General features: G+C 36.9%; 3 protein-coding genes across 3 annotated transcripts; all 3 read right to left on the bottom strand.

Annotated features, from left to right (window-relative positions):
- Positions 1–11,514: 11,514 nt before the first annotated feature.
- Positions 11,515–13,569, bottom strand: LOC145947861 (uncharacterized). The gene has a single exon (XM_083057633.1). It carries the CDS (start codon positions 13,567–13,569, stop codon positions 11,515–11,517), a length of 2,055 nt encoding a protein of 684 aa, XP_082913759.1.
- A 2,186-nt stretch (positions 13,570–15,755) lies between these two features.
- LOC145947860 (uncharacterized) lies at positions 15,756–16,400 on the bottom strand. Its single transcript, XM_083057632.1, has one exon. The coding sequence runs from the start codon at positions 16,398–16,400 to the stop codon at positions 15,756–15,758; it is 645 nt and encodes a 214-aa protein (XP_082913758.1).
- Positions 16,401–16,829: 429 nt separating this feature from the next.
- On the bottom strand, positions 16,830–18,404 carry LOC145947859 (uncharacterized). The gene has a single exon (XM_083057631.1). The coding sequence runs from the start codon at positions 18,402–18,404 to the stop codon at positions 16,830–16,832; it is 1,575 nt and encodes a 524-aa protein (XP_082913757.1).
- Positions 18,405–26,343: the final 7,939 nt, after the last annotated feature.

Raw genomic sequence — 26,343 nt, 5'->3', positions numbered from 1 at the left:
ATATCGTCCCTTACATATAAAAGAACCCCTCCTGTATTTCTGTTTTCAGCATCACATCTAATCATACTATACCCCGGTGCGTTCACTTCACAGTCTTCAATTTCAGCAGTCACTCTGGTTTCTGATAACGCTATGAACGCAGGATTCATTTTCTTCATAATCTGATGCTGTATCTCGTCTTTATGCGCCATCAAACTTTGCGCATTTGTATATAGTATTAATTCCGTTTCCTTCTGTAGTTGCTATTTATCTTCCTCCCATCCGGCCCTCCTCTTCTCCTCCTGTATCGCCCTCTTGAAAGTCGGACATTCCGGATCAAGTGCGCCATGCTCATCATTTATTTTCAAATTGTATGTTTGAATCTTAAACATACAATTTATACATCTTTTCTTTGTCGCTGTACATTCACTCACCTTGTGATTTCCTGCACATTTGTGCCGGAAATCACATTGTGACATGTTTCATTACGCGTACAATTCTTTGCAATATGATAATAACCCCAGCATTTAAAACATCTTTTAATGTTAATGTGATTGAATGCAGGACACTTTCTCCATCCTATATTCAGTTTCCCTTTTCTCAACATTACTTCATGAGTCTCTTCATCTGCTTCAATTATTACGATACCATCTTTTCCTCTTCTTCCGGACTGATCTTTCTCATTTATTTTCTCTTTAACTATTCTCTTCACTATTCGCATATGAATTCCTTCATTTTTCACATCAATTTTGTTCTGCTTCTTAATTGTACCTATTAAATCACCATCATTCAACTCCATTTCTTCCTCGCTAATATTGACAATTTTTATCTTAGGTTTCATCCGCGGTGACTCAGTAACGTTAAAATTCTCGCCCAGCTTGACTTGTACTGTCGCCTTTAGCTTTTCCATTTCTTCTCCAGTCTCACAGCCGAGAATCACTGTTCCCTTACTTCCTTTTTTTAACTTCGTTATTCCCATAGCCATATTCTTGATATCTATCTTTTCTTTTATCAGTTTTTTAGTTGCTTCGCTCTCCTGTTGCACCTTGGGTTTGACAATTATAATATTTTCTTTTTTCTTCTCTTTAACTGCTTCACTATAACATCTTTGAGCTCCTCCTGCCAGTCCACCCGCTCCTCCTTGTATAATTCTTCTCAAGTCTTCCAGTTCTTGTTTAATACTTCCAAATTCTCGAACTATTTCCTTAACCATCATTTTAATTTCCTTCTTACATGCTGTTTCGTCTTTTATTTCTTTCACAGTTTTTACAAGCCAATCTATTTTTACGTCAATACTCGATGATCCACTCGCTCCTGATATTCTATTTCCACTGCTTGATGTCGTAAACGAACCCATAGATCCTGTAGATCCTTGTCTTTCCCTGCTGCTCCCCGCTGCTGTCGGTGCCTTCTTCATATCTGCTTCACTTTCAATTGTAAATTTCTCAAATGGGCCAGGACACGACACCAGTTCGCGATTTCTATCATAAATTTTATGTTTACTTGCACATCCTGGATGGTAAAACAGTTTAATACAAGATTTGCATGCAACAACCTGATTTTTTATTGCCTTCTTACATGCCGAGCATCGATACTCGTCATATTCATCGTTCATATCGATAATTACCGGCCGAAGCTGTTAATACCAGCATAGGCGGTCAATTACCTTTGTCCAAATTCACACGTCAGCGCTTTGTGTCCACCTTTAATGTCTACCTGTCGCGTGAAATCTCGATGCCTCATACAAGAAATATAACTCTCACGCTCACAAATCAGCATATTCCTGTTAGATAACACTCATGTCTATTCCCGGTCTATGCAACTATTACTTCAATACTTTTTCGCCACTCTCCCTCACTATATAATCACTTAAAAGTTATCACTTTTGCAGAGCGATGTTTGACACGTCTTCTCTCAGAAAAAAAGTCGAGAGAGAGAGAGAGAGAGAGAGAGAGAGAGAGAGAGAGAGAGAGAGATATATATATATATATATATATATATATAATAAGGTTAAGATAGAGAGAGAAAGCGAGAGATTTGTGTATGTGTGTGTTAAAGAGAGAGAGAGAGAAAGAGAGAGAGAAATTTAGATTATTAATCTTCTATCTACAATATATATATATATATATATGTATATATATATATATATCTTTTTAGGATCAGATCAGTCGCGAACTTAGCGCTGAAAATAATATTTTAAAGACGGAAATGCAGGAGTTACAGCGGCAATTGGCCGCTGCTTTGGCCAAACAACAACCACAGCCCGCAGTGGTGTTGACTTCTGAAAATACACAACCTGCAGTGGTGGTGGCTGCTGACGATAATGCACAGCCTGCAGTGGTGGTGGCTGCTGACGATCCACAGCCTGCAGTGATACCGCCAGAAGATTTTTTAAAGGATTCATTGCAATGTAAGTATAATAATAAAGAATAATAAATAAAAATAAATATTAAATAATATAAATTTTTTACAGTAAAACAGAAAGCTCGATGGGCAAGAGCCGGAAGAGGCCGAGTACGCGGACGCGGACGTGGCCGTGGCCGTGGACGCGAACGTGGCCGCGGACGCGGAAATACAATTGTTAATTATATTAGCATGTAATAATATATTATATAATTAATTTTTATATTTACATGTAATATATTCAAATATATCGTCTTTCCCTTTATCCTCCTTCTTTCTCTCTCTCTCTCCCGCCACAAAACATAACAAAAATTTATTTACATAAATAAATAATTATTTATTTATATAAATAAATTATTATTAATATTATTATTATTTTTTTTTATTATTTATTTATTATTAAATAAATATTTTATTGTTATTAATATTATTAATATTATTTTTTTATTATTTATTTATTAGTTTTTTAGTTTTATTATTGTTTGTTATTTTTATTATTTATAATGTTAGTTCATTAATTTTTTTAAATTAATTTTTGTAAACTATAATTTTTACATATAATATTACTGTTATTGTTACGTATCCCATATTGCAAATTGTAGAAAATTTATTTATTGATATTATATTTGGGCATATCTCAAACAAATGTTGTAATATTTATTCTATTAATTTTGAAAAAATAATTAAATTAACGTATAGAAATTTAAAAAGCAGCGAATTTTATTAAATAATAATTAACAAATAAAAATTTTTAATATATAATTTTTATTAAATTATATATTACTATATATACATCTAAACATGTAAAAAATACACATATTTAATAATTTAAATAATTATTTTATACCAAATTATATTTTTTTAATTTTTTTATCCTTTTTTTCATCATTGTCATTATTATCTTCTTTCCGCTTTTTAGTTTTTTTCTGAAATTTATCTTTAAATTCATTCTTCATACACTCCTCCTTCTTTAGCTCCTCTCGTTTTTCAAATTCTTCTAATGCCATTATTAATACATGATCTAGCCCATCTTCAAATACTGAAATTTTTTATTTATATATATAGATTAGGTTATATCTTTATATATGTGTAATAATATTAATTTAAATAAAACGATTGACAAATTTATAAAAAATTATCATTTTATTTAAATAAATTAATTATTGTTTATATTTTTACCATTTTGAAATTCTTCAATTTCTGTTGATATATTTAATTCATTCATCGTTATACTTTTAATTTCAAATCCATTTGTTTCATTTATCAGAACATTTTCTATTTCTTTCGGTATATTATTTTCTTCCACAATTGTATTTTCAAATTGATTTGTATTTATTTGATCATCTTCAAGTACTGAAATTTTTTAATTAAAAAATATATTAGATTATATGTTAATGTGATAATATATTAATTTAAATAAAACAATTAACAAATTAAAAAAAAAAATATTATTTTATTTAAATAAATTAATTATTATTTATATTTACCATTTAGAAATTCTTCAATTTCTTTTTCTATTTCTTTCGGTATATTATTTTCTTCCATGATTGTATTTTCAAATTGATTTGTATTCGTTTGATCAATGATGACATTTAATATGTGAAACCAGCTACTTATATATATAGATATAGATAGATAGATAGTCATTTCTGAAATGACATGTAAATAAAACTCATCACCTCTAAGGGGTGATTTTTGCAAAATCTCACTGAACAAAATAATTTAAAAATTTTTACGATTTAAAAAAAACAATACATTATTAAATAAATGCTCTTACTTAATAACACCATTTAACAATCATGCCACTACCAAAAGATGATTTTATTAAAATTATATGTTTCTCTTTTATAACTACAAACTTTTTTAACATAAAATAACATTATTTAAATGCGCACGCGCGTGAGTAGATGCGTGGGTGGATGAGTGGGGGTGTAAAATTAAAAAAAACCACATAGTAGCCATCCCTAATAAATTTGCTAAATTTTGGTACCAATTTCTTGAAAATCGGTCAATAAATTTGTGAATGCGTGAGTGGGTGCGTTGGTGGGTGCGTAAGTAGACAAAACTTAAAAAAAATCACATACAGTAACCATCTTTGAAAAATTTGTGAAATTTTAGTACTAATTTAGTGAAAATCGTTTAATAAATGTGTGAATGCGTGTGTGGGTGCGTGGGTGGGTGCGTAAGTAGACAAAACTAAAAAAATCACATATAGTAGTCATCCCCGAAAAATTTTCGAAATTTTGGTAACAATTTCGTGAAAATCGGTGAACAAATGTATGAGTGCGTGGGTGGGTGCGTGGGTGGTTGCGTGGGTTAGCAAAACTTAAAAAATTAAAAATTTGAAAATTTTAATACCAATTTCGAATCGTTCACCAATTTCATGAAAATCGGTGAACAAATGTATTAGTACGTGGGTGGGTGCGTGGGTGGTTGCGAGGGTTTGTTTAAAAAAATCACATATAATAGCCATCCCCGAAAAATTTGCTAAATTTTGTTACCAATTTCATGCAAATCGGTGAAAAAATGTATGAGTGCGTAGGTAGGTGCGTGGGTGGTTGCGTGGGTGGGCAAAACTTTAAAATAACCACATAATGGCCATCCCTTAAAAATATCGAAAATTTTACTACCAATTTCGAAAACATCGGTTAATAAATATGTGATTGCGTGGGTGGGTGCGTGGGTGAAGGTGTAAAACAAAAAAAAATCACATATAGTAGCCATCCCCGAATAATTAGCGAAATTTTGGAACCAATTTATTGAAAATCGGTTAACAAATGTATGAGTGCGTGGGTGGGTGCGTGGGTGGTTGCGAGGGTAGGTTAAAAAAATCACATATAGTAGCCATCACCGAAAAATTTGCTGAATTTTTTTACCAATTTATTGAATATCGGTGAACAAATGTATGAGTGCGTGGGTAGGTGTGTGGGTGGTTGCGTGGGTGGGCAAAACCCACGCAACCACCCACATACAATGGTTTGGAACACCCTAAACACATTGGCGTAAATGGCGTAGAAATCTGTAAAAAAATTATTTTCAGGAAACATACCCTCCTCTATGAGAAAAAAAAAATTTTTTTTAAATGAAAATAAACCCCACAGCAGCCAACCCCGAAAAATTTACAACATTTTGGTACCTGTTTCACAAAAATCAGTCCACAAATGTGGAAGGAGTTCGCGGTCATACAGACAGACAGACGGACGGCACTTATATATATAGATGGGTAACAAATTACAAAGTATAGAAACACATAACAAACAAAGTTGCATGTAAAATAAGAAATATTTTATAGTACAAGTATACTTCCCATAATATGGTTGAGGTCACTTTGCGACGCAATCATTTAACTTAGTTTAAATTGCGATCCACTCGAATTATTAATTCGTGTTGTTTATTAAATATGTACAGAAACAATAGCAATTACATAAATTTAAATTTTTATTAACTTCAAATTATAGAAAAGATATTTAATAGATATTTAAATGTATGTATGTTTATATGTACATTGTATACATATTATTATATATCTTTAACCCAGAGTAATCGTACTACATTAAAAACTTTAAAATAGAAAAGATCTCAAAAATAATACAATCAAATATATAATTCATAGATGTTTGATTGCATTGGAAAAAATTGCATATATTATACTTTTATTAACATTTCTTATTATTTATATTATTTTTTTATATTTATATTACATATTTTTTACAATATTTTGTATTAAATATTTATATATAACGATTTTCGGGATAACAATATGTAACAATATGTTGTAGCGCTTCTATTGTTGTGTTTCCAATAAGCGCAAAAAATTATGATTTTATTATAAGTAATTGATATTTTAATATTATATATTTGACATTGTTTTCCTTTCAGATTTTATAATGAATTATTTCTTTATTATAATTATATTGATATTATCTATAGAGTTGCTTGTTGCAGATAGATTTGGAGACGTCTGAAGGGCGGATCACTTTCAATGAAGAGGCGTGGATACCATTGAATCAACGCCATTATATTGCAGCAAGTAACGTATGCACAGTGGGGGTTTTAGTGAGTAAGAATCTCACACTACCCCGGAAAACCGGGGTGCCTTTTGAAGGTTTCCCCCACGTAAAAAAAAAAAAAAAAAAAAAAAAACAACGCTACTGCCATGTTAAAAGCTCTAGCTTCAATCAATTAATAATCCAATATAATAATCAACAATTATTTTTATATTATAGTATATAGTATATTTGAATATATAAAAATATTAAAAAATATTTTTTTATTGAGAAAAAGAATATTTTAAATATTAAAAAATATTTTAAATATTCTTTTTAAAATAATCTTAAACAAATTTTTTTAAATATTTTTATATATTCAAATACTTATTATTATATAAAAATAATTGTTGATTATATATATTCATTGGAGTATTTTATTGATTGAAGCTTGAGCTTTATGGCACAAACTGAACGTCTTGTACATTGTCTGCATATAATATTTAACTTATTTATAAAATATATAATATATAAGTTTATATATATACACACAAACACAGATATGACAAGCGTTCTTGATTTTTTTTTCGATTATTGATGTTATATTGTATAATCTCTCTCTTATCTCTTTCTCTCTGCTACATAAATACTATTATAACGTGTAAGAACTTACGAGTAACGTATGATGGCTCAATGCAAGAATATTCAATCTCGTAGAAAACTTGAGTTCAAATATATCAATATCAATTTTTTTTATAATATATTGGAATATAGAAAAATCATAGAAATATATTTTTTAAGGCGATAAACTTAAAAATTTTTATATTGAAAATATTTTAATCATTTTACAACTACACACACTATGTATATTAAATGCAAAATAATTCCGTAAATAAATTAATCAAGTAATAAATCAATTGCAGTTACACACACACACACACACAAATAGCTGGTATGTTGATTTTTATTATTAATTTTTTAAATTTATTTTCTGAATTATTTTGCATTTATATAGTGTGTGTAGTAAAATAATTAAAATATTTTCAAAAAATGTTTAAATTAATCGGCGAAATATATTTTTTTTATAATTTTTCTATATTGCAATATATTATAAAAAAATTGATATTGATTTGAACTCTAGTTTACTGGGTGATACACTGAACATCCTTGCATTGAGCCATCATACATTACTCGACATAAGTTTTTTCACATTATAAGTATTTATGGAGCAAATTATACAATAACATCAATAATCGAAAAGAAATGAAGAATAATCAACATATTCGTCAATCATGATTGCTACAAGCTAATAATAATTTATATTCGTTCTCTTATTCTTGTCTCTCTATCGCGCTGACTATACATAAAGTATCGATAAAAAAGTATAAGCAATAAATTGTCAAGTCTAAAGTACCCGTGTCTAACATATATTGTATACTAATTCACTCTCAATTATGCTACTGTTATTATTTATCATTAGACAATTATAAAACATACATATAATTTTTAGTGATATATATATATATATATATATATATATATTTATATATAATATACGCACATATGTGCATAAGCGTATATAAAATTTGTTAAAGCGTAATCAAAATTTATATTATAATTCTATCCTTTTGTGAATTTATGTCTTATTCTATATACACGACTCTCGAATATTGTGTTTAAGTGTTTTTGTTTGAGCGATCGACGAAGACGATTCTAAAGAACCACACAAAAGTAAGGTAAATATCTAATATTGTCAGTTCGAGATATTTAGCTCAGTTGTTATTATTCTCTGTCTCCGATCACCGGATTGTCCTCCGTTAAACCGACTCTTTTAAACTCAACATATCGCGCAGACTCGGTCCTCCCCGTCTCATTTCTCCGAACTTTCTAGATTCTTTGCGGTATATAAGGAGATCGATGTTCGGAATTTTTTTCTGTTTGGTTTTCGTTTAGTGCGAAATAAGTCGAGCGTTAAGATCGCGCTTTAATTATCCAAGCATCTTCGGAATCAATAACTAGAAATATATACATTGATCAACTATCAATTCTCGTGATCTTTTATATTAATTCCTGTGCTATTTTCCTCTCAATGTCTTCAAGCATTGCCTCCTAATTCACATACTGCAATCTCTCGCTTACTTTCTTCTTCTCTCTCTAAATTACTCTCCATCTCTTTTTTTCACGCTCCGTCCCGCACTCTCCTTCATTCTTATCGCCTATCGTTCTCTCGAAGCGAAACCGGCAAAACAATTTGCGTGCTGGCAAAATTCTGCCCGTGCGTGAACAAAATTTACAAAACGTGGGTGTTTATTAGCCTTGCTACGTTACTGCCTTCTGCTACGGAAGGCCAGAAACCATTTTCAGGCCGTATCTCGCGTGTAGCATGAGCACGTGATCAGCACGGTAGAGGAACAAGGATAACGAGATTATCGATCCTTGTCTCTCTACCGTGCGTCCGCGTGAGCAATGCAATGGTGTGTGTACGTGTACAGACATACACCACTACATAAAACCTGAGAGTTAGTTTCTCAGCGTTGGCAACACTGAAATCGGAGTTTCGCGTTGTCACCGCGTGAGGTCTCCAACATCAATTCGGAGTTTGCCTGGGTCGCCTCGCGACAACGTCAGAATGGCTAAGGCTCGGACGTGCGAGAACGTAATTAATATAGCGTACACGGGTAACCTCACCGACAAATACTCTCTCTTCTTGAGCACCCTTGCGTCCTCGGGACTTTGGAATCTCGGTAGCCTCGAGATCAGCTGACGGGAGCGGACACGCGACGCGCAGGACAGGCAGCACAAGAGTGTCGGATCTACCGCCCCGAATCGATATCGGGACTCAATCCTGCGCGAAAGGGGTTGCGCGGGCGCCCACCCAATTATCGCATCGCACGACTTATCGCCGTCGCGCGGTTTACGCACGGCCGTACTTAGAGCGACAGCGCCCTTATTGGCAATTCGCGAAATTTATGGTCGGCGCTTATTAAGCCGTGTCCTCGGTAGTTTCGCCGGTCCTTGGGCCTCGTAATATCCGGAGGGGTGGCCGCGATCAATTTTCGGCCCCGCCGAACCGCAGCTCGATCAGATCCGCCCTCGTGGATCCGGAGTGACTTCCTCGCCCAAGGGCTTTCTGCGTACGTCACTGCCCGGTCTTGAGGGTTTGTGCGATCCGCGCTGTAACGGCCGCATCCTTGAAGCGGCCGACTTTCCAATTTTTGTAAATATTGCGGCTCCGGACGGTTTTTATGTCCCTCCAAGCTTGCCGGCTATGTTTTTGTCGCTCTCTATATCATCGTTGTTATTTGAGTCTGTCCTCTCGATACGGCTCCGTGTACGAAAACAAAATATAAAAATAAACGCGAATTAATAAATATAATATCGGTATCGCAAGCCGTCTCTTCGGGGAAAATGTGAATGTCTCAGCGAGGAGTCGTATCGAGATGATTAAAAGAGCATTTTAAAGAGGAGACTCTGTACTATCGCATGCTTTTTATCCCATAGAGTTACGACACTTGACTCACGCCATGTTTTGTAATCCGCTATTTTCAATATATTTATCTCGCGACATTAAAACGAATATGTTCTTAAAGTAGAGATTCAAAGCTTCATTTTCATTTTTTATAAACTTTTCTGTTTTAATTATTTACCAAGTTATTGTCATTTAAAATTTTATAATTTCAAGTGTACCGCTTTTTTTGCGAGTGAGTGTAGAATGAAGGAAACGTGGAAAGGGAAAAAAATACAGAAACAAAAGAAAACACTTACCCGTGACTACGGACTCTGGTGCTAGACGGAGGTCCGTAGTTGTCGCTCCGGGCTCCTCGCGAAGCGCAAAGCAAATATAACGAGACGAGCTGGAAAATAAAGTAGGGTGCAAGAGGTTAAAATAAGGCGAAGTGAACGTGTGTTTGTTTCCACACACACACACACACACACACACATACACACACACGCACGCGCGCACACGCACCGCGCTCGCGCACACGCACCGCGCTCGCGCACACGCACACGCTCACGCACACGCACACGCTCACGCACACGCACACGCTCACGCACACGCACACGCGCGCACACACACAGAGAGAGAGAGAGAGAGAGAGAGAGAGAGAGAGAGAGAGAGAAAGCTATATTTATTGAGCGCTCTGGGATAAATCCCCTCAAGCGCATAAAAAACAATACATAAATTTAAATTCTCGCCGATTAGACATGTGACAATTTCTTATATGTTGAATGCATTGAAGCATGTTAACATGTATGTATAACGCGTGTAAGTGTATGTACATGAGCTGATATGTGCTTATGTGTGTGTGTGTGTGTTTGAGTATGAGTAAGTGAGAGTGTAGAAATGACGCGTACGCGAGCGCCCGCGCAAGCAGTATTTGGTTATTATGAAGAAACGAATAGAAATATATACATATATACAGCCGGTAGAGAAGCGACCGAATAGTATAGGTATGTCAGAGAGAAAAGAAAGCCTCGGCATATATATCCCCTTCAACTAATCACAGACCCCCCAACAAGCGTGCATAGAAACCACGCTTAAATTCCGATAGTGTGTCCACATTACAAATACTAGGAGGAAGCTCATTCCATAACCTGATTGACGTGAGCCAGAACGATCGTTTGAACAGCTCAGTTCTACAGTGCGGTAGAACTAGCGTGTCACTCGGTCCTCTGGTAGCCCTATCCGATGTCAGAACCCTACGCTCAAAATTTGAATAGAGAAGGCACGGTTTCTTTTTCTTCAAGATCCCAAATAGTAGACATCCAACCAGATAGTGTCTACGCATATCGACCTTAAGCCAGCGGAGCCTTTGGTAGTATGGTGTTATATGTTCATCCCTTTTCGCATTGAAAATGTTTCCTTATGCACAAATTTAGAGCTCTATGAATTTTCAAGTTCTGTTCAGCTGTCATATCCGTGAATGCTGCACAGCAGTAGTCGATGTGAGGATGAATAAGTGTGATTACCAATTTAGATTTGAGGGCTTCTGGGAAGAGTTGTCGACAGAGTTTTAGTTGGTATAAAATCGTGTGGATCTTCTTTGTTATGCCAGTAACTTGTCTCTCCTAAGACAAAGTGTTGGTGATAATTACTCCGAGATACTTAACAGATGTTGAGTATTCGATCTCGGTTCCATCAACCCTAATACTGGGTATAGTAGTCGATAACCTTAACGTATCTCTGGGTACCCATGATGATGGCCTGAGTCTTATCAGCGTTTAAGACGAGATTGTTATCCGTGGTCCAGTCCAGGATAGCTTCAACATCGTTATTGATCTCTCGGACGGTCTCCGCCAAATTTCGGGGCTCACAATGCATGTATACCTGAAGGTCGTCGGCATATAAGTTGTATTTGCAATGCTTTAGAACCTGTCTAAAATCCGACAGATAGAGCGTAAATAATAGCGGCCCCAGGACTGAGCCCTGAGGTACTCCTGAGCCGACCAGAGACAGAGATGAGATAGTGCCTTCTATGTTGTCTTTAACTGCCTGACTTCGTCCCACAAGATAAGAATGCATCCACTTCAAAACACTATCAGAAACATTTAATTTCTTTAACTTCCTGATCAGTCTTAAATGATCTACCCTATCAAAGGCCTTCGAGAAATAAAAAAATGCTGAGATGGTGACCATTCTTCGGTCCCCCGCTTGTCTGACCTCATCCAGCATCCGTATCATGCATGTCTGTGTTGAGTGGTCGCCCCGGTAGGCGGCCTGACAAGGATCATACAAGCCACAATCCTCCAAATACTGGCGTATCTGCTCGCTGGCAATCCGCTCAAGAGCCGTCGACAGCGCCGGAAGAATCGAAATCGGGTGATAATGTAGTACCGAAGTAGGATGCTTAGTTTTCGGCATCGGACAGATGAGAGCTGACTTCCACTGCGTAGGGTAGGCTCCAGTCATGAGAGAGAAGTTGAATAGGTGCTCCAAGATCGGCATTAGACAATTCATTGTGAGCTTCAAGAGTTTCATGGAAATGCCGTCCAGTCCCTCCGCATTAGATTTGGTTCTGACAATCATTTTCCTAACCATCAACGGTGTTACATAGCTCCAGTGGAAACTTTCGTCGTAATAGGTCCCTTCAAGTATATCTTCGAGCGTTCCTCCATCATTAGAATGCTCTTCACTACGACTGAAAAACTCATTCAGCTCGTCAACCCCATGCAATAGACGAACCCCGGTGCCCCTTGCCTTGATTAGTCCCAAATTTCTCAGTCTACTCCACACCTCATCGGAGCTGCCGGCGCGGCTGAAAGCCTCGATGTAATAAGCACGTTTCGCAGAGCGCACAAGATTCTGTACACTGTTGCGCAGGGCCTTGAAACGGTTGTAGTCTGCCTCACGCCTGTGTTTGCGCCAAATTCTTCTAGCACGATCTCTGACTCGCATCGCCGAGCGAATAACATCCGTGAGCCAGGGAGCAGGCAGACTTCTGAAGTACCATCTCTTCAAAGGTACATGTGAGTCAAAAGCTTGCAGTAATTTTGTATTGAAAATGGTGATCTTGTCGTCCATGTCATCGGAAATCAGCAGATCAGTCCAGTCAATACCGCCAACATCGGCACTAAAGGAAGCTGCATTAAAGTTCCTCCAGTCTCTGCAGACAACCAATCTTCCCTGGCGACGCTGCAGTTTGATCGCGTATTTCACAGATATAAGGTCATGCACTGACAAAAATGCCACTTCATGCTGTTCATATCCTTTAAGCTTGTCTACATCGTCAATAATACATAGGTCAAGCAGCGTGCTGGAATTTCTGAGATGATGAGTTGGTAGGTACGGAACCAGATATAGGCTTGAAGACGAAATGAAAGTGGTCAACTGTTGACTATCGAAGGTAGTCAGATTCATATCGGCATTAAAATCACCGAGAATGACCGAGTGTCTGTAATTCACCTGATGCTCTAAGAACGTATGAAAAAACTCGTTCAGATATCCCGTGTTCGGCGGCCGGTAAACCACCGCCAGCAGAAGCTTAGATAAGTCCTTGAAAATGACTTCAGCTATCATGAACTCCGGTCTAGGAGCCAGAGGCACGGCAGAGACGTCAAGGATTGACGCACGAAGACAGTCCGCCAGATAGAATGCCACTCCGCCGCCATGCCTGCTGACCCTGTCCCACCTAAAAAGGGAGAAACCCGGCAACCTGACCATATCATCCGAGATCTCCGGTCGCAGCCACGTTTCCGACATGCATATAATGTGAAAATCCGCTTTGCTAAAGAAATGCCGAAACTCATCGAAGTGCGCGAAGAGGGACTGGCAGTTTACATGGCATATATTAAGATCCTCAAGGTCATTTGTCGAATCAATCATAATTAATGTTTAAAATTCTGTCCTTAATTTTCCTGCCAAGAATCGGACACTTAGCCGCATCCATGGCCGTGTGCTTTTGATTTTTAATTGATCCGTGCAAACGCTCGCAGTTATAACATTTAGGGGTTGATCCTTGTTCTTACAATCCTTCATATCATGCAGCCCAGCGCAGTGATCACACGCAGGCTCCCCGTTGCAATCCTTAGCTATGTGCCCGAACTTAAGGCATCTATAGCATTGTATGACCCTCACGTAATCAGCAAAATAGCAGACAGTAAAGCGCAAGTAAATCTTCCCATATCTCAGCAAGGTCTTCCGCACTTCAGGTGACACCTCAAGGATGCAACTAGTGGTGCTTCTATTTAGTTTTGGCTTAAATAAATAAACGACCTTAAGATTGCCAGCTTCATCCTTCAAATTCTGTGCTATGAGCTCATCCCTTATTTCTACCGCTGACATTCCTGCAGGAATCCCATGCACAATTAATGTAGGATTTAATTTCACATTGTCACACACTGTGAGTCCTGCTCCCGTGAGGCCCGGATGTGCCCTAATTCTCTCAATGTCTGGAGAGAACGCCTCTATCCTGACGCCGTTGTCTCGCGCGTATGTCACCCTCTTCACTCTGAGACCGCATTCAGCAGGTTTAAGGACCTTGTACAAGGTCTCCTTAGTTCTACTGGAAGATCCGAATTCATCCATTCTGTTCTTCTCCGGCAGTACCAGGAAGCTAGAGGTGCCCGACAATTCAATGGTGGGTCCACTCGAAACCCGAACCTCTGATCCTGAAGAGCCAGCCACCGACGCGTAGGATGCGCCACCATGCGACGCTCCCTCTCTGCAGACGCCCCCCCTGAAGACTCGTCGCGATTTACGAAAACATCCAACGCCTCCTCCACCATCCTTTTCCATGTTTCCCGCCGACAGTTCCGAACATGCCGACTTTTCATCCAAAAGGTTTATAAGAACCACCGATACCTCCGTAAAAGCATCTCTACACGCCCGAAACGCGGCCTCGATAGTCGCACGCCTCTCCAGCGTCTCCTTTCCGCCAAGCAAAATCTTGGACACACTATCGCTATGCCTATTTATCATTGCCCTAAGCGCATTTACTCTAGAGGCATTTATCACATCCAAATATCTCTCTGACATACCTGATAAGTTCATAGATGCGGCGGATGACTGCCTTGAAAGCCCCTTTCCTCCTACGCCACTGTCGGCATGCCCGCCGGCGCCCACGCCAGAATCCATCTCAACGACCTTATTTTGATTCCCAGTAAACAATGCCTCGGTCGTTACAAGATGTACAAGGAGCGAGTCAAAAATTTTTCCACAAGTCCGGAAATTCGCAGGTAGCCGAGACTGACCAAAGCAGGGGTGAGACAAGTATCGAAAATCAAGTAAAAGAGCCCTTGACACACTGTCCTATAAGAAAGAAAAAGGCCCCGGAGGGCACGAAACAGCAGAGAAATCGGTACTAGCCGCGGAGCAAAATAAAACACGTCTGTTTACGACTACTCACCGAGAGAGAGAGAGAGAGAGAGAGAGAGAGAGAGAGAGAGAGAGAGAGAGAGAGAGAGAGAGAGAGAGAGAGAAAGCGTATATTTATTGCAGCGCCCTGGGATAAAATCCCCTCAAGCGCACCATCAAAGTAGTTTACAAGTATTTGTTAATACATACGAAATACAATTTACACAAGTAAAGAAAAGATAAACATAAGATTAATATAAAGATAATATAAAAATAACACAAAAATAAACGATAATACAAAAATAATAGGTAAAAGAAATAATACAAAAGAAATTAAAGAAATTATGTTAATATAAGAAATAATTTAAGAGAAATAATACAGAAGAAATTATGACAGTATAGAGGTACCAGATTAAAGAAAAGAACAGCAGTTAAATAGACAGTATAAGAACAGTGCGACGGTACAGTAGGATTATACTAGCAGCATCCATATCAATATATAAGTCTAACATGAAAATAGTCTAGTTTCCTCGTATCATACTTGAGACAGGACTTGCCAGAAAAAACAATTGCCTAATATAAGGACTGAAAAACTAATATGTCTGTAGCAGAATCTTGTAAAGCTCATTTCTAAATTCATTAGTCGACTTTGCTGTACGTAGTGTAGGAGGTAGCTCATTCCAAAGCTTAGACGCTGTCGTTCTAAAAGAGCGCCTATAAATCTCTGTTCTACATTTTGGCATTGCAAGAAGGTCACTCGCAGCTCTTGTTTCACGTGAACAGTGCTCCGTTCTGAGAGTGAGCTCCCTATACAGAATCACTGGCTGTCGTGTTCGAATGATGCTAAAGATCAATCTTCCCACGAAGTAGCGTCTGCGTTCCTCTATCTTAAGCCAATGCAATCTCTTGTAGTAGGGAGTGATGTGTTCGTCCCATCTTTCACCAAATGCAAACCTTATGCATGCATTCAGTGCTTTACCCAGACATACATTGAGCTGATCGGTCATGTCCGTGAGGGCAGCACAACAATAGTCCACGTGTGGCATGATTAGTGTCATGATCAATTTAATTTTCAGCTCATGAGGCAGAAGATGTCTGAATACTTTTAGTTGGTAGAGTTTCGATCGAACGTTCTTAATAGTGCTAGTTACTTGTATGTTCCACGATAACGTGTTCATAATATTAACGCCAAGATATTTTATGCTCGTCGAAAACTTGACCCTCGAACTTCCCACCATTATACTAGGAAGATTGTCAAAATTGATTGCATTAATGTATTTTCTTGAACCAAATATGATGGCCTGAGTTTTATCAGGATTCAGTAAGAGTTTGTTTTTATTCGACCAGGAGATTAAGGAGATTATTGTTTCAACATCGTTGTTGACCTGAGCAATGCCATTATGCAAGTTGTATGGTTCCTCATGTAGATAAATTGCAGATCATCGGCATATAGATTATATTTACATTTGCCTATACCATCCTTAATGTCCGACACATACAATACGAACAGTAGGGACCCCAGAACCGACCCCTGTGGTACTCCATCTCCAGTGTAAATCAGATTCGAGGTAGTATCATTATATCGATCCCTGACTGCCTGCGTTCTTTCAGTCAGGTATGAGGATAGCCAGTTTATTACTGCATTCGAGAAACCTTTCGCCCTTAGTTTAATTAAGAGTATCTGGTGTTGAACTCTCGAATGCTTTTGAGAAATCGAAGAAGACGGATATCGTTATTTTTCTCTTATCCGCAGCCTGTCTGATGTCGTCCAACATTCTTATTACGCAAGTCTGCGTAGATGTATTTTTTCTGTAAGCAAACTGGCATTGATCTAGTAATTCATTTTTGTTTAAATATTCCACTATTTGGTCCGAGACTATTCTTTCAAGTACCTTACTTATTAAGGTCGGCTGTTTTATCTTAGGTATTGGTGTAATTACAGCAGACTTCCAAAGTAAGGGAACAATACCATTTGTGATAGAGAAGTTAAGTAGATGGTCGATAATGGGCATTATGTATGTCAGAGTCATCCTCATGAGTTTTATGCTAACACCATCTATCCCTACTGCATTTGATTTGATTTTCCTAATAGCTTTAAGAATGTCATCCGGTGTAATATGCTTAAAATAAAATCTTGTGTCATCGAAGGTGTAGTCAGACCAATCCAACACATCTCGCTCCTCAGGAACATCGTTTTCGATATTATTTTCAGCATCAGCGAAGAAAGCGTTTATTTCATCTACAGTATGCGTTAATCTGTAATTGTTTTCCTTTTGTTTTATAAGCCCTAGGTGCCTTAGTTTGCTCCAGGTTAGGTCTGGTCTGTCTTTTCTACCAAATACCGCAAGATAGTAATTTTTCTTCGCAGTTCTTATTTTACTCTGCACCTGATTTCTCTTGATCTTGAAAGCATCGTAGTCTGCGCCGCTTCTGCTCCTTCTCCATGTTCTTCTGAGCACATTCCGATCTCGTATGGCTATTTTTATTTCTTCAGTTAACCACGGAGCCGGCGGTCTCCTGAACACAATAGTGCGCACTGGAGCTTGCTTATCTAAGCATCTAAGAAGTTTTTCGTTGAAGATTTTCACCTTCTCCTCTAGGCTGTCCGTAGACAGGAGGTCGGTCCAGTCACATGCTTTTACATCCGCAAAGAAATCATCCTCCTTGAAGTGTTGAAAATTTCTGCACATTATCTGTCGGAGTGAGCGCCTCTCTATTCGTATGCCATATGTAATGCTAATTAGATCGTGTGCTGACAAGAACGGGACAGCCTCCTGTCCATAGTTGACCAGTTTATTAGCGTCATCTACTATGCACAGATCCAATAGCGTACTTGAATTGCGCAGATGGTGTGTAGACTCGTAGGGGACCATAAACATGCTCGAAGTCTCTATAAAGTTGCAGAGTTGTGTCCTATCATATGTAACCTGATTCATATCGGTATTAAAGTCGCCCAGAATGATTGAGTGAATATAGTTGACCTGTAGATCGAGGAACTGGTTTTCAAATTCGTGCAGATATCCGCAGTTAGGGGGTCTATAGACCACAGAGAGAAGAAGCTTGCTCCTATTGTCAATTATAATCTCAGCGATTAAGAATTCAGGCTTTTTATAATGCGCATCCGTAAATGACTGTTTTAATATCACCGCTCTGAGTGTATCCGACAGATAGAAAGCCACTCCTCCCCCCTGTCTTCCCTCTCTATCGTACCTAAACAGGGAGTATCCCGGCACTCTTACCATGCTGTCTAGAATCGCAGGCTTTAACCATGTCTCAGACAAACATATTATATGATATCCTGAATTGATAAAAAACAGATTGAATTCGTCAAAGTGCGCAAGCAATGACTGACAGTTGACGTGACAAATGCGCAAATCTTCAAAACTGCCAGTCATTTTATTCATAATTAATGCCTGAGACTCTGTCCTTCATTTTATTGCACAGAACGGGACAGACTTTAAAATTTAACGCGGAGTGTGTTATGTCAGACCCCCTTTTTTTTTTTTTTTTTTTTTGCGCTGTGGAAACCTCATGGTACCATTCACCCCCGGGTAGGGGATGAGGGTTATGTGGGACTCCTTGTCCCCCATCATCGATCCACGTGTGGATCGACGATGGGGTCCAAGACCTACCTCACTAAAACCACAGCGGGTGCCTTCGCTGGCGTTTATGGGGATGGCAAGGAACTGCCGAGCATGACTTCTTGCCATCCCCTGGCCCTACCTTCTCAGGAGAGCGTCCTCCCCGAAAGGAGGATACTCTCCCCCGCGAATTGGTCGTGCGGTCCTTTCCCGGTTGTGACGCAGGGGGGCACCGCCCCCACGTCATCCTGCTCTCCCTCTCTCTCACCGACACCGTTTTTCCTTCCATCAGTCCCGAGCAGGCATATGGGGTGATTGGTTCGAACAGGATTCGAACCTGGGACCCACCGCATGTCAGCCAGATACTGAACATGCGGGGCCACATTTCACCCCTATATATACGAGGGCAGTTCGATAAGTCAGTGACTTTTACAAGATATGGCACTCAAATCGCAATCTAATTTTATTTCTGATATTTACCATCTTATTTAAGTATACACACCAAGTTTCAAGTAGATCTGTCAAATAGAAATTTTTTGACAGCGTTCTAAAGCGGATAAGTTTGTGTTTTTTGCTAAAATGGAAAAAAGTGAATTTCGTGTGCTAATAAAACATTACTTTTTGCGTGGAAAAACCATTAAGGAAACTAAAGAAAAGCTAAAAAAGTATTATGGGGACTCTGCTCCGTCGCATGGAATGGTTCACAAGTGGTTCACTGAATTTCGGTGTGGTCGTACAAGCACGAATGATGCTGAGCGCCCGGGACGTCCGAATGAGGTCACAACTGAAGAAACAGTCAATAAAATCCATGATATTGTATTGGACGACCGTCGAGTGAAGATACGCGAGATAGCCAAGATGGTAAACATCTCAAACGAACGTGTTTTTAATATCTTGCATAAACATTTGGGCATGAAGAAGCTGTCGGCCAGATGGGTGCCGCGCTTGCTCACAATCGACCAAAAACCACAACGAAATTCAGTGAACCACTTGTGAACCATTCCATGCGACGGAGCAGAGTCCCCATAATACTTTTTTAGCTTTTCTTCAGTTTCCTTAAATTTTTCCACGCAAAAAGTAATGTTTTATTAGCACACGAAATTCACTTTTTTCCATTTTAGCAAAAAACACAAACTTATCCGCTTTAGAACGCTGTCAAAAAATTTCTATTTGACAGATCTACTTGAAACTTGGTGTGTATACTTAAATAAGATGGTAAATATCAGAAATAAAATTAGATTGCGATTTGAGTGCCATATCTTGTAAAAGTCACTGACTTATCGAACTGTCCTCGTATATATATACGTATTATGTATGTATGCATACATGTATGTAAATATAAGAAATGTGTATGACGCATACAGATGTATGTGCGCATAATACATATTAGGTGTACAACTTTGCTTCCGCCGTTTTCCTATAGATAGCTTTAGCGGTAAGTAGTGGTCGAAATAAATAGATCATAGACGTCATGCAATAAACTTGGGCATCTGTCAACATAACCTCATAGAAACATTAGTCGATTTGTGTCTGCATCATAAAGTTATTCTCGATTGAAAATGCCTGTTTACGAGCCAAATTCTCGTCATTTGCGGGAGGTTTTAATTTTCTGCTTCAATATGAAGAAATCTGCGGCTGAGGCTCATCGAATGCTCTCAAATACTTATGGTGAGGCCGCTATTAGTGAAAGAACGTGTCGTGAGTGGTTTCAACGCTTCAAGAACGGTGATTTTCACGTCGAAGACCAGCATAGTGGTGGAAGAGAGAAGGTTTTCGAAGATGCAGAATTGGAGGCATTACTTAATGAAGACTCGAGTCAAAGTCAAGAAGAATTGGCACGATCATTGGGAGTGACTCAACAAGCAATTTCAAAACGCCTCAAAGACATGGGAATGATTCAGAAGCAAGGAAACCTTGGGTGCCGTACGAGTTGAAACCGAGAGATGTTGAACGGCGTTTGTTTGCTTGTGAATAGTTGCTTGAAAGACGGAAGGGATTTCTGCATCGCATTGTGACTGGGGACGAAAAATGGGTTCATTACGATAACCCCAAGCGCAGAAAATCATGGGGATATCCCGGCCATGCTTCCACGTCGACGGCCAAACCGAATAACCTCCCGCAAATGACGAGAATTTGGCTCGTAAACTGACATTTTCAATCGAGAATAACTTTATGATGCAGAGACAAATCGACTAATGTTTCTATGGGGTTATGTTGACAGATGCCCAAGTTTATTGCATGACGTCTATGATCTATTTATTTCGACCACTACTTACCGCTAAAGCTATCTATAGGAAAACGGCGGAAGCAAAGTTGTACACCTAATATATAACTGAATATTATAATGTAACTTTCTAGTAAATTACAATATAATACAGTTCGTTTTTTCTAATCTATATAATCGGCGATTATATAATATAACAATGTATTATTTATAAATATATATTTTTATAATTATATATATTTTTGATCATATAAATAAATATTTATATATATTATATATGTAATAAAAATTTATAAACGCAATACGCTCACACATATGAACAATTGTGTTCAAACATGTACACATAATAAAGACAGACACATGTGATATACTGTTATCTATGCGCTTCGATACTCTTTGATACGCGTGCGAAGCGATAGAACAGTAGAAATATATGATGTCTTTTCAACATATTAGACACAATTTTTAATTACTTTTTTATACATGCATAACGCTGTCGATAATGGTAGAACTAAAATTATCAACAATTATCGACAATTTTAGTTCCGCTCAGATGAGGGCGCAAACCCGTCGGAGTTCGGCCAACCGTTTAGGATCCCCTTAACAGTCTTAATTATTTAGAGTTGAAATCTAAGTTAGAGTTGCGTTTCGGGGAGAGTTATTTGTCCCAGTCATATTATTCGCAATTTACTAATAGAAGACAAAAATTGGGAGAAGATGAAGCGACTGTGGGAACAGATTTAGAACGATTGGTGCAATTGGCTTATCCTGAGTGTTTACATCAAATTCGAGATAAAATCGCGTGCGCGCAATTTATTTCTGCATTGTCCGACAGATTTATTAAAAGAACACTTCAACTTGAGGGAATTACTTCCCCGAGGATGGCCGTACAAAGAGCTAAAACTATAAAAAGTATTCAAGAAACCAATTTTGAGAAACGAAAAGATGAAAATTATAAACAAGGGAATAAAGAAAAAAAGTTTAATTTTATTAAAAACGGAAATAATAAAAATGAAAGAACTCTAAAAGAAAGTAATGGTCTCTAAAAGAGAGTAAGGATTTTGAAAAGAAGAGTGTAATTAATGGAAATAATAAGAAAAAGTTTACGAAAGAGTGTTGGCAGTGCGGTAGTACAGGTCATTTTCGGGCGAAGTGTCCCTCTTTAGAGAAATTAAAGGAAAACTAGGTTTTGTCGAACTGTTAGGGGCAAGTTCGACGAAGAAAAAGAGAGCCCCGGTAGAATTAAAGAATTATTTAAGTAAAAATAAGAAAATTAATTTTGGAAATAAAAAAATATTTTGTTTTAATGGTTATATTGACGAACAACCTGTTATTTTGAAAATTGATACGGGTTCGGATGTTTCTTTAATTAATAGCAGACTGATTAAAATGCCTAGGAAGCAGATTTCGGTAGAAGATTCTTGTTTGAAATATCCTTCAGGAGAGAAAGTACCGGTGAAATGTAAAATTAATACTTTAATTCGTATAAGAGAATTTTCAGTTGAATGTCCGGTTTTTGTGATAGATATGGCCGAGGATTGTCTCTTAGGGTTAGATTTTCTTTCAAAAATAAATTTAGGAAATATTTTCGAACCTTTTTTTAAAAAGAGTATTGAGGAAGAGGGTACAGATGTTTGTGCTCAAATAGGAGCTTGTACTGATGAAGTTCCCCAATTCTTAAAAGAACTCTTTGATAGAGAGTCTAAGGGTCTGACAGAAAAACAAAAGACTTGTTTCACTCAATTTTTAGTTAAATTTCGGGATATCTTTTCAGAGAAAATAATTGCAGGAAATTGTAATAAGGTCGAACACATGATTAATTTGGAAAATTCCAATCCAATTAAACAAGCTTATTGTCGAATTCCATTACGGATGCGAGAGGAAGTAGATGAAATTATAAAAGATATGAAGCGTCAAGGAATAATTGAAGAGTCTCGAAGTCCTTGGGTATCCCCAGCAGTTTTAGTTAGAAAAAAAGATGGTACACTTAGATTTTGTGTAGACTATAGAAAATTAAATACAGTGACTAAAAAGGCTTCTTATCCTATTCCTCGAATTGACGATATGCTTTACTAATTGTCTGGGAATAGGTGGTTTTCCACCTTAGACTTAAAAAGTGGATATTGGCAAGTGAAGATTCGTCAAGAAGATAAAGAGAAAACTGCATTTTCGATCGGGAATGGTTTATGGCCATTTACGGTCATGCCATTCGGACTTTGTAATGCTCCTGCTACATTTGAGCGTTTGATGGAAAAGGTTTTACATCAATTATTATTTAAAATCTGCTTAGTGTATTTAGATGATGTTATAATTTACAGCAAAAGTTTTGAGGAAATGTTAAGTCGTCTAGAGCAAGTTTTCTTTCGACTCCGCTCTGCTAATTTGAAATTAAATCCAAAGAAATGTTTTCTTTTTAGAGATTAAGTATTTAGGTCATGTAGTTTCTGAAAAAGGAATTGCTACAGATTCCGAAAAGGTTTCTTCGGTAGAAAATTGGCCAGTTCCTCGAAGTAAGAAACAGATTCTTAGGATTTTGCTCTTATTATAGAAAATTTGTGAAGGGATTTTCACTTATAGCAAAACCGTTGTTTTCATTAACGGAAAATGCGACAAAGTTTGTCTGGACTGAATTCTGTGAGAAAGCTTTTAAGGAATTGAAGAAACGATTGTTAACTTCTCCAATTTTATCTTTTCCCAAAGATAAAGGGCAATTCGTTTTAGACACCGATGCTTCAAATGGTATTGGCGCGGTGTTATCTCAAATTCAGGAAGGGGAAGAGAAAGCTATAGCATATTATAGTCGTGTGTTTAGCAAATCAGAAAAGAATTATTGTGTGACGCGACGAGAATTACTCGCTATTGTCGATTCATTGAAATCTATTCATCATTATCTGTATGGAAATAATTTTTTGGTTAGGACTGACCACATTTCTTTGCGATGGTTGTTGTCATTTAAGAATGTAGAGGGACAACTGGCGCGGTGGTTGGAGCGAATTCAGCAATACAATTTTGAAATTATGTATCGAAAAGGAAGTAAACATGGAAATGCTGATGGTTTATCAAGACGCCCTTGCGAAGAGATGAATTGTAATTATTGTCGCAAAATTGAGAAGAAACAGGAAGATTTTGTTGGACGAATAGTTTTTGAAAGTAATGATTTAGAAACTTGGAAGAAAGATCAACTGGAAGATCCTGTCTTAATTAAGATTTTTCGTGGAAAAGAAGAAAATAGACGTCCTTCTTGGCAGGAAATTGTTTCGGAAGGAAATTCTGCTAAGGTCTATTGGTTACAGTGGAATTCTTTAGTTTTGAAGGATGGAGTTTTATATAGAAGATGGGAGTCTCCTAATTAACGGTCTCACCTTCTTCAAATTGTAGTTCCAAAAAAAAAATTCAGCAGATTTTGGAAGAAGCTCATGATTCTCCATCTGGTGGGCATTTTGGTGTGAATAAAACCCTTAGTAAAATTCGAAAACGATTTTATTGGTCTGCTTGTAAACAGGATGTTGAAGATTGGTGCAGATCCTGTACAATTTGTATAGCCAGGAAAGGCCCTTTTGATAAAGGAAAATCAGAAATGCAAAGGGTATTTCCCATTATAATAGTCGAAATGCCCTCACTCCGCTTTTCGAAAAAAACCTATTGGAACTTATTGTAAATTTAAAAAAATAACTTCTATCACCCTGCCCGCCTCCCCCTCCTCCATCTCATTCCTGGGGTTAAAACCCCTTTTCTTGTAAATTAATTTTTTTCTCGGAAATTTCCTGCTAAAAAAATCTGTAAAAATTTGAGTATATAGGGGTCATACATCAAAATATACCCAAATTTGTTTAGATTTTTCCAGGGTCATCTTCAAGGTAAAAAAAATTCCGAAAAAGTTTAAATCGTTATAACATTAAAACAAAAAACCATACATCGAATTTTTTCTTTTTAAAATACGTATTCTAATTTGTTATAAATATACCAACCAATTTTTTCAAGTTTTTATAGGTGCGCCGTCTTCAAAAACGCGAAAAACCGTTTGTTTTAGGTTATTTTGCCTTCTATCTCGGGAACGCCGAGGTCAAAATATCTGAAAAAATTTAGGTATATAGGGGCCATACACCAAAATATACCCAAATTTTGTTAGATTTTTCCAAGGTCATCTTCAAGGTAAAAAAGTTCAGAATAATTAAAAACCGTTATATTTTCAAAGCTAAAGGTGCTTTTACATGGTAGCATCAAGAGTCAAGCGTCTGCGTTTGCGCAGATCTCAAATGAGATAGAATTTACCTTCTTGCGGCTAATAATATTAATAAATATAACAAATATAAATGAATATAATTAATATCATTAATTTTCAGTACTAATGTGTGCATATTAGAATATAACATTTTGATCTTGACCGTATTCGTATGACTCATCATTATGTTGTTAGCAGCAAAAAGCTAGAATCTATTTCATTTAACATCTGCGCCATGAGTTTCTGCGCAGATGCTCGACGCTCAATGCTACCATGTAAAAGTACCTTAAAAGGGCGGCAATCCCAGATTTTTTTTAAACATGCATTTTAATTAATTTCAAATTTTCCAATAATTTTTATACAGGTTTGAGTGGTGGGCCGTATTCAAAATGACGAAAAAACTATTTTTTTACCATTTTCTAATTATTCGAATAAGTTGCGTGGCACCTTCAGAGTCACTCAAACACCTTTAGATTTATTCAATAACCTTTTGTCAATTAGAGCTGGCAAACATTTATGCAGTTTTTAAAGTATTATTGTAAAATTTACCCATCTTCTTTCTATTTTTTGTTAGATATAGATATTTCTATAATATAAAATAACAAGAAATATATAAGTATATATATATATATATTTAATTTTTTATCAAATAAAATAATAAACATAGAATATATATATTATAGAACACACATTAAAATAAAATTGCAAATGAAATATAATTTTTACACATATTTTACACACACACACACACACAATATGTGAAATATATGTGTGTATATAAAAATTATATTACATTTGTAATTTCATTTTGCTATGTGTTCTATAATATATATATTCCATGTTTTTTATTTTATTTGATAAAGAGTTAATAGTCCAATGGATTTTTATTACTAAATTAATGCTAAATTTTGAAAAGTAAATTCACCAATTTTATACGTCGTATATACGTTGCATATACGTTGTATATACGTCGTATATACGTCGTATGTATGTCATTTTATATTCGAGAAATGTCGTCATTTTGTCGTCATAAATATGACGTCAATGGTCTGTGACTTAGGACCATCATTTTAACGTCACTTTTACGTCATTTCAAAGATGAATTTGACGTAACCAATGACTAAAAAATGACGTCATAATGACGATACCTTGCT

Source organism: Prenolepis imparis, unplaced genomic scaffold (genome assembly GCF_030444845.1).
Source record: "Prenolepis imparis isolate NDT839.2.m4 unplaced genomic scaffold, iyPreImpa1.0 SCAF_167, whole genome shotgun sequence".
Taxonomy (NCBI): Eukaryota; Metazoa; Arthropoda; class Insecta; order Hymenoptera; family Formicidae; genus Prenolepis; species Prenolepis imparis.
Note: the sequence above shows the minus strand (reverse complement) of the source record. Positions and strands in the feature narration are given on the sequence as shown.

Excerpts from the sequence above, each read along its gene's own strand:
- LOC145947861 (XM_083057633.1), bottom strand. The coding sequence starts at position 13,569 with ATGTCGGAAACGTGGCTGCGACCGGAGATCTCGGATGATATGGTCAGG.
- LOC145947860 (XM_083057632.1), bottom strand. The coding sequence starts at position 16,400 with ATGGTGGGAAGTTCGAGGGTCAAGTTTTCGACGAGCATAAAATATCTT.
- LOC145947859 (XM_083057631.1), bottom strand. The coding sequence starts at position 18,404 with ATGGTAAGAGTGCCGGGATACTCCCTGTTTAGGTACGATAGAGAGGGA.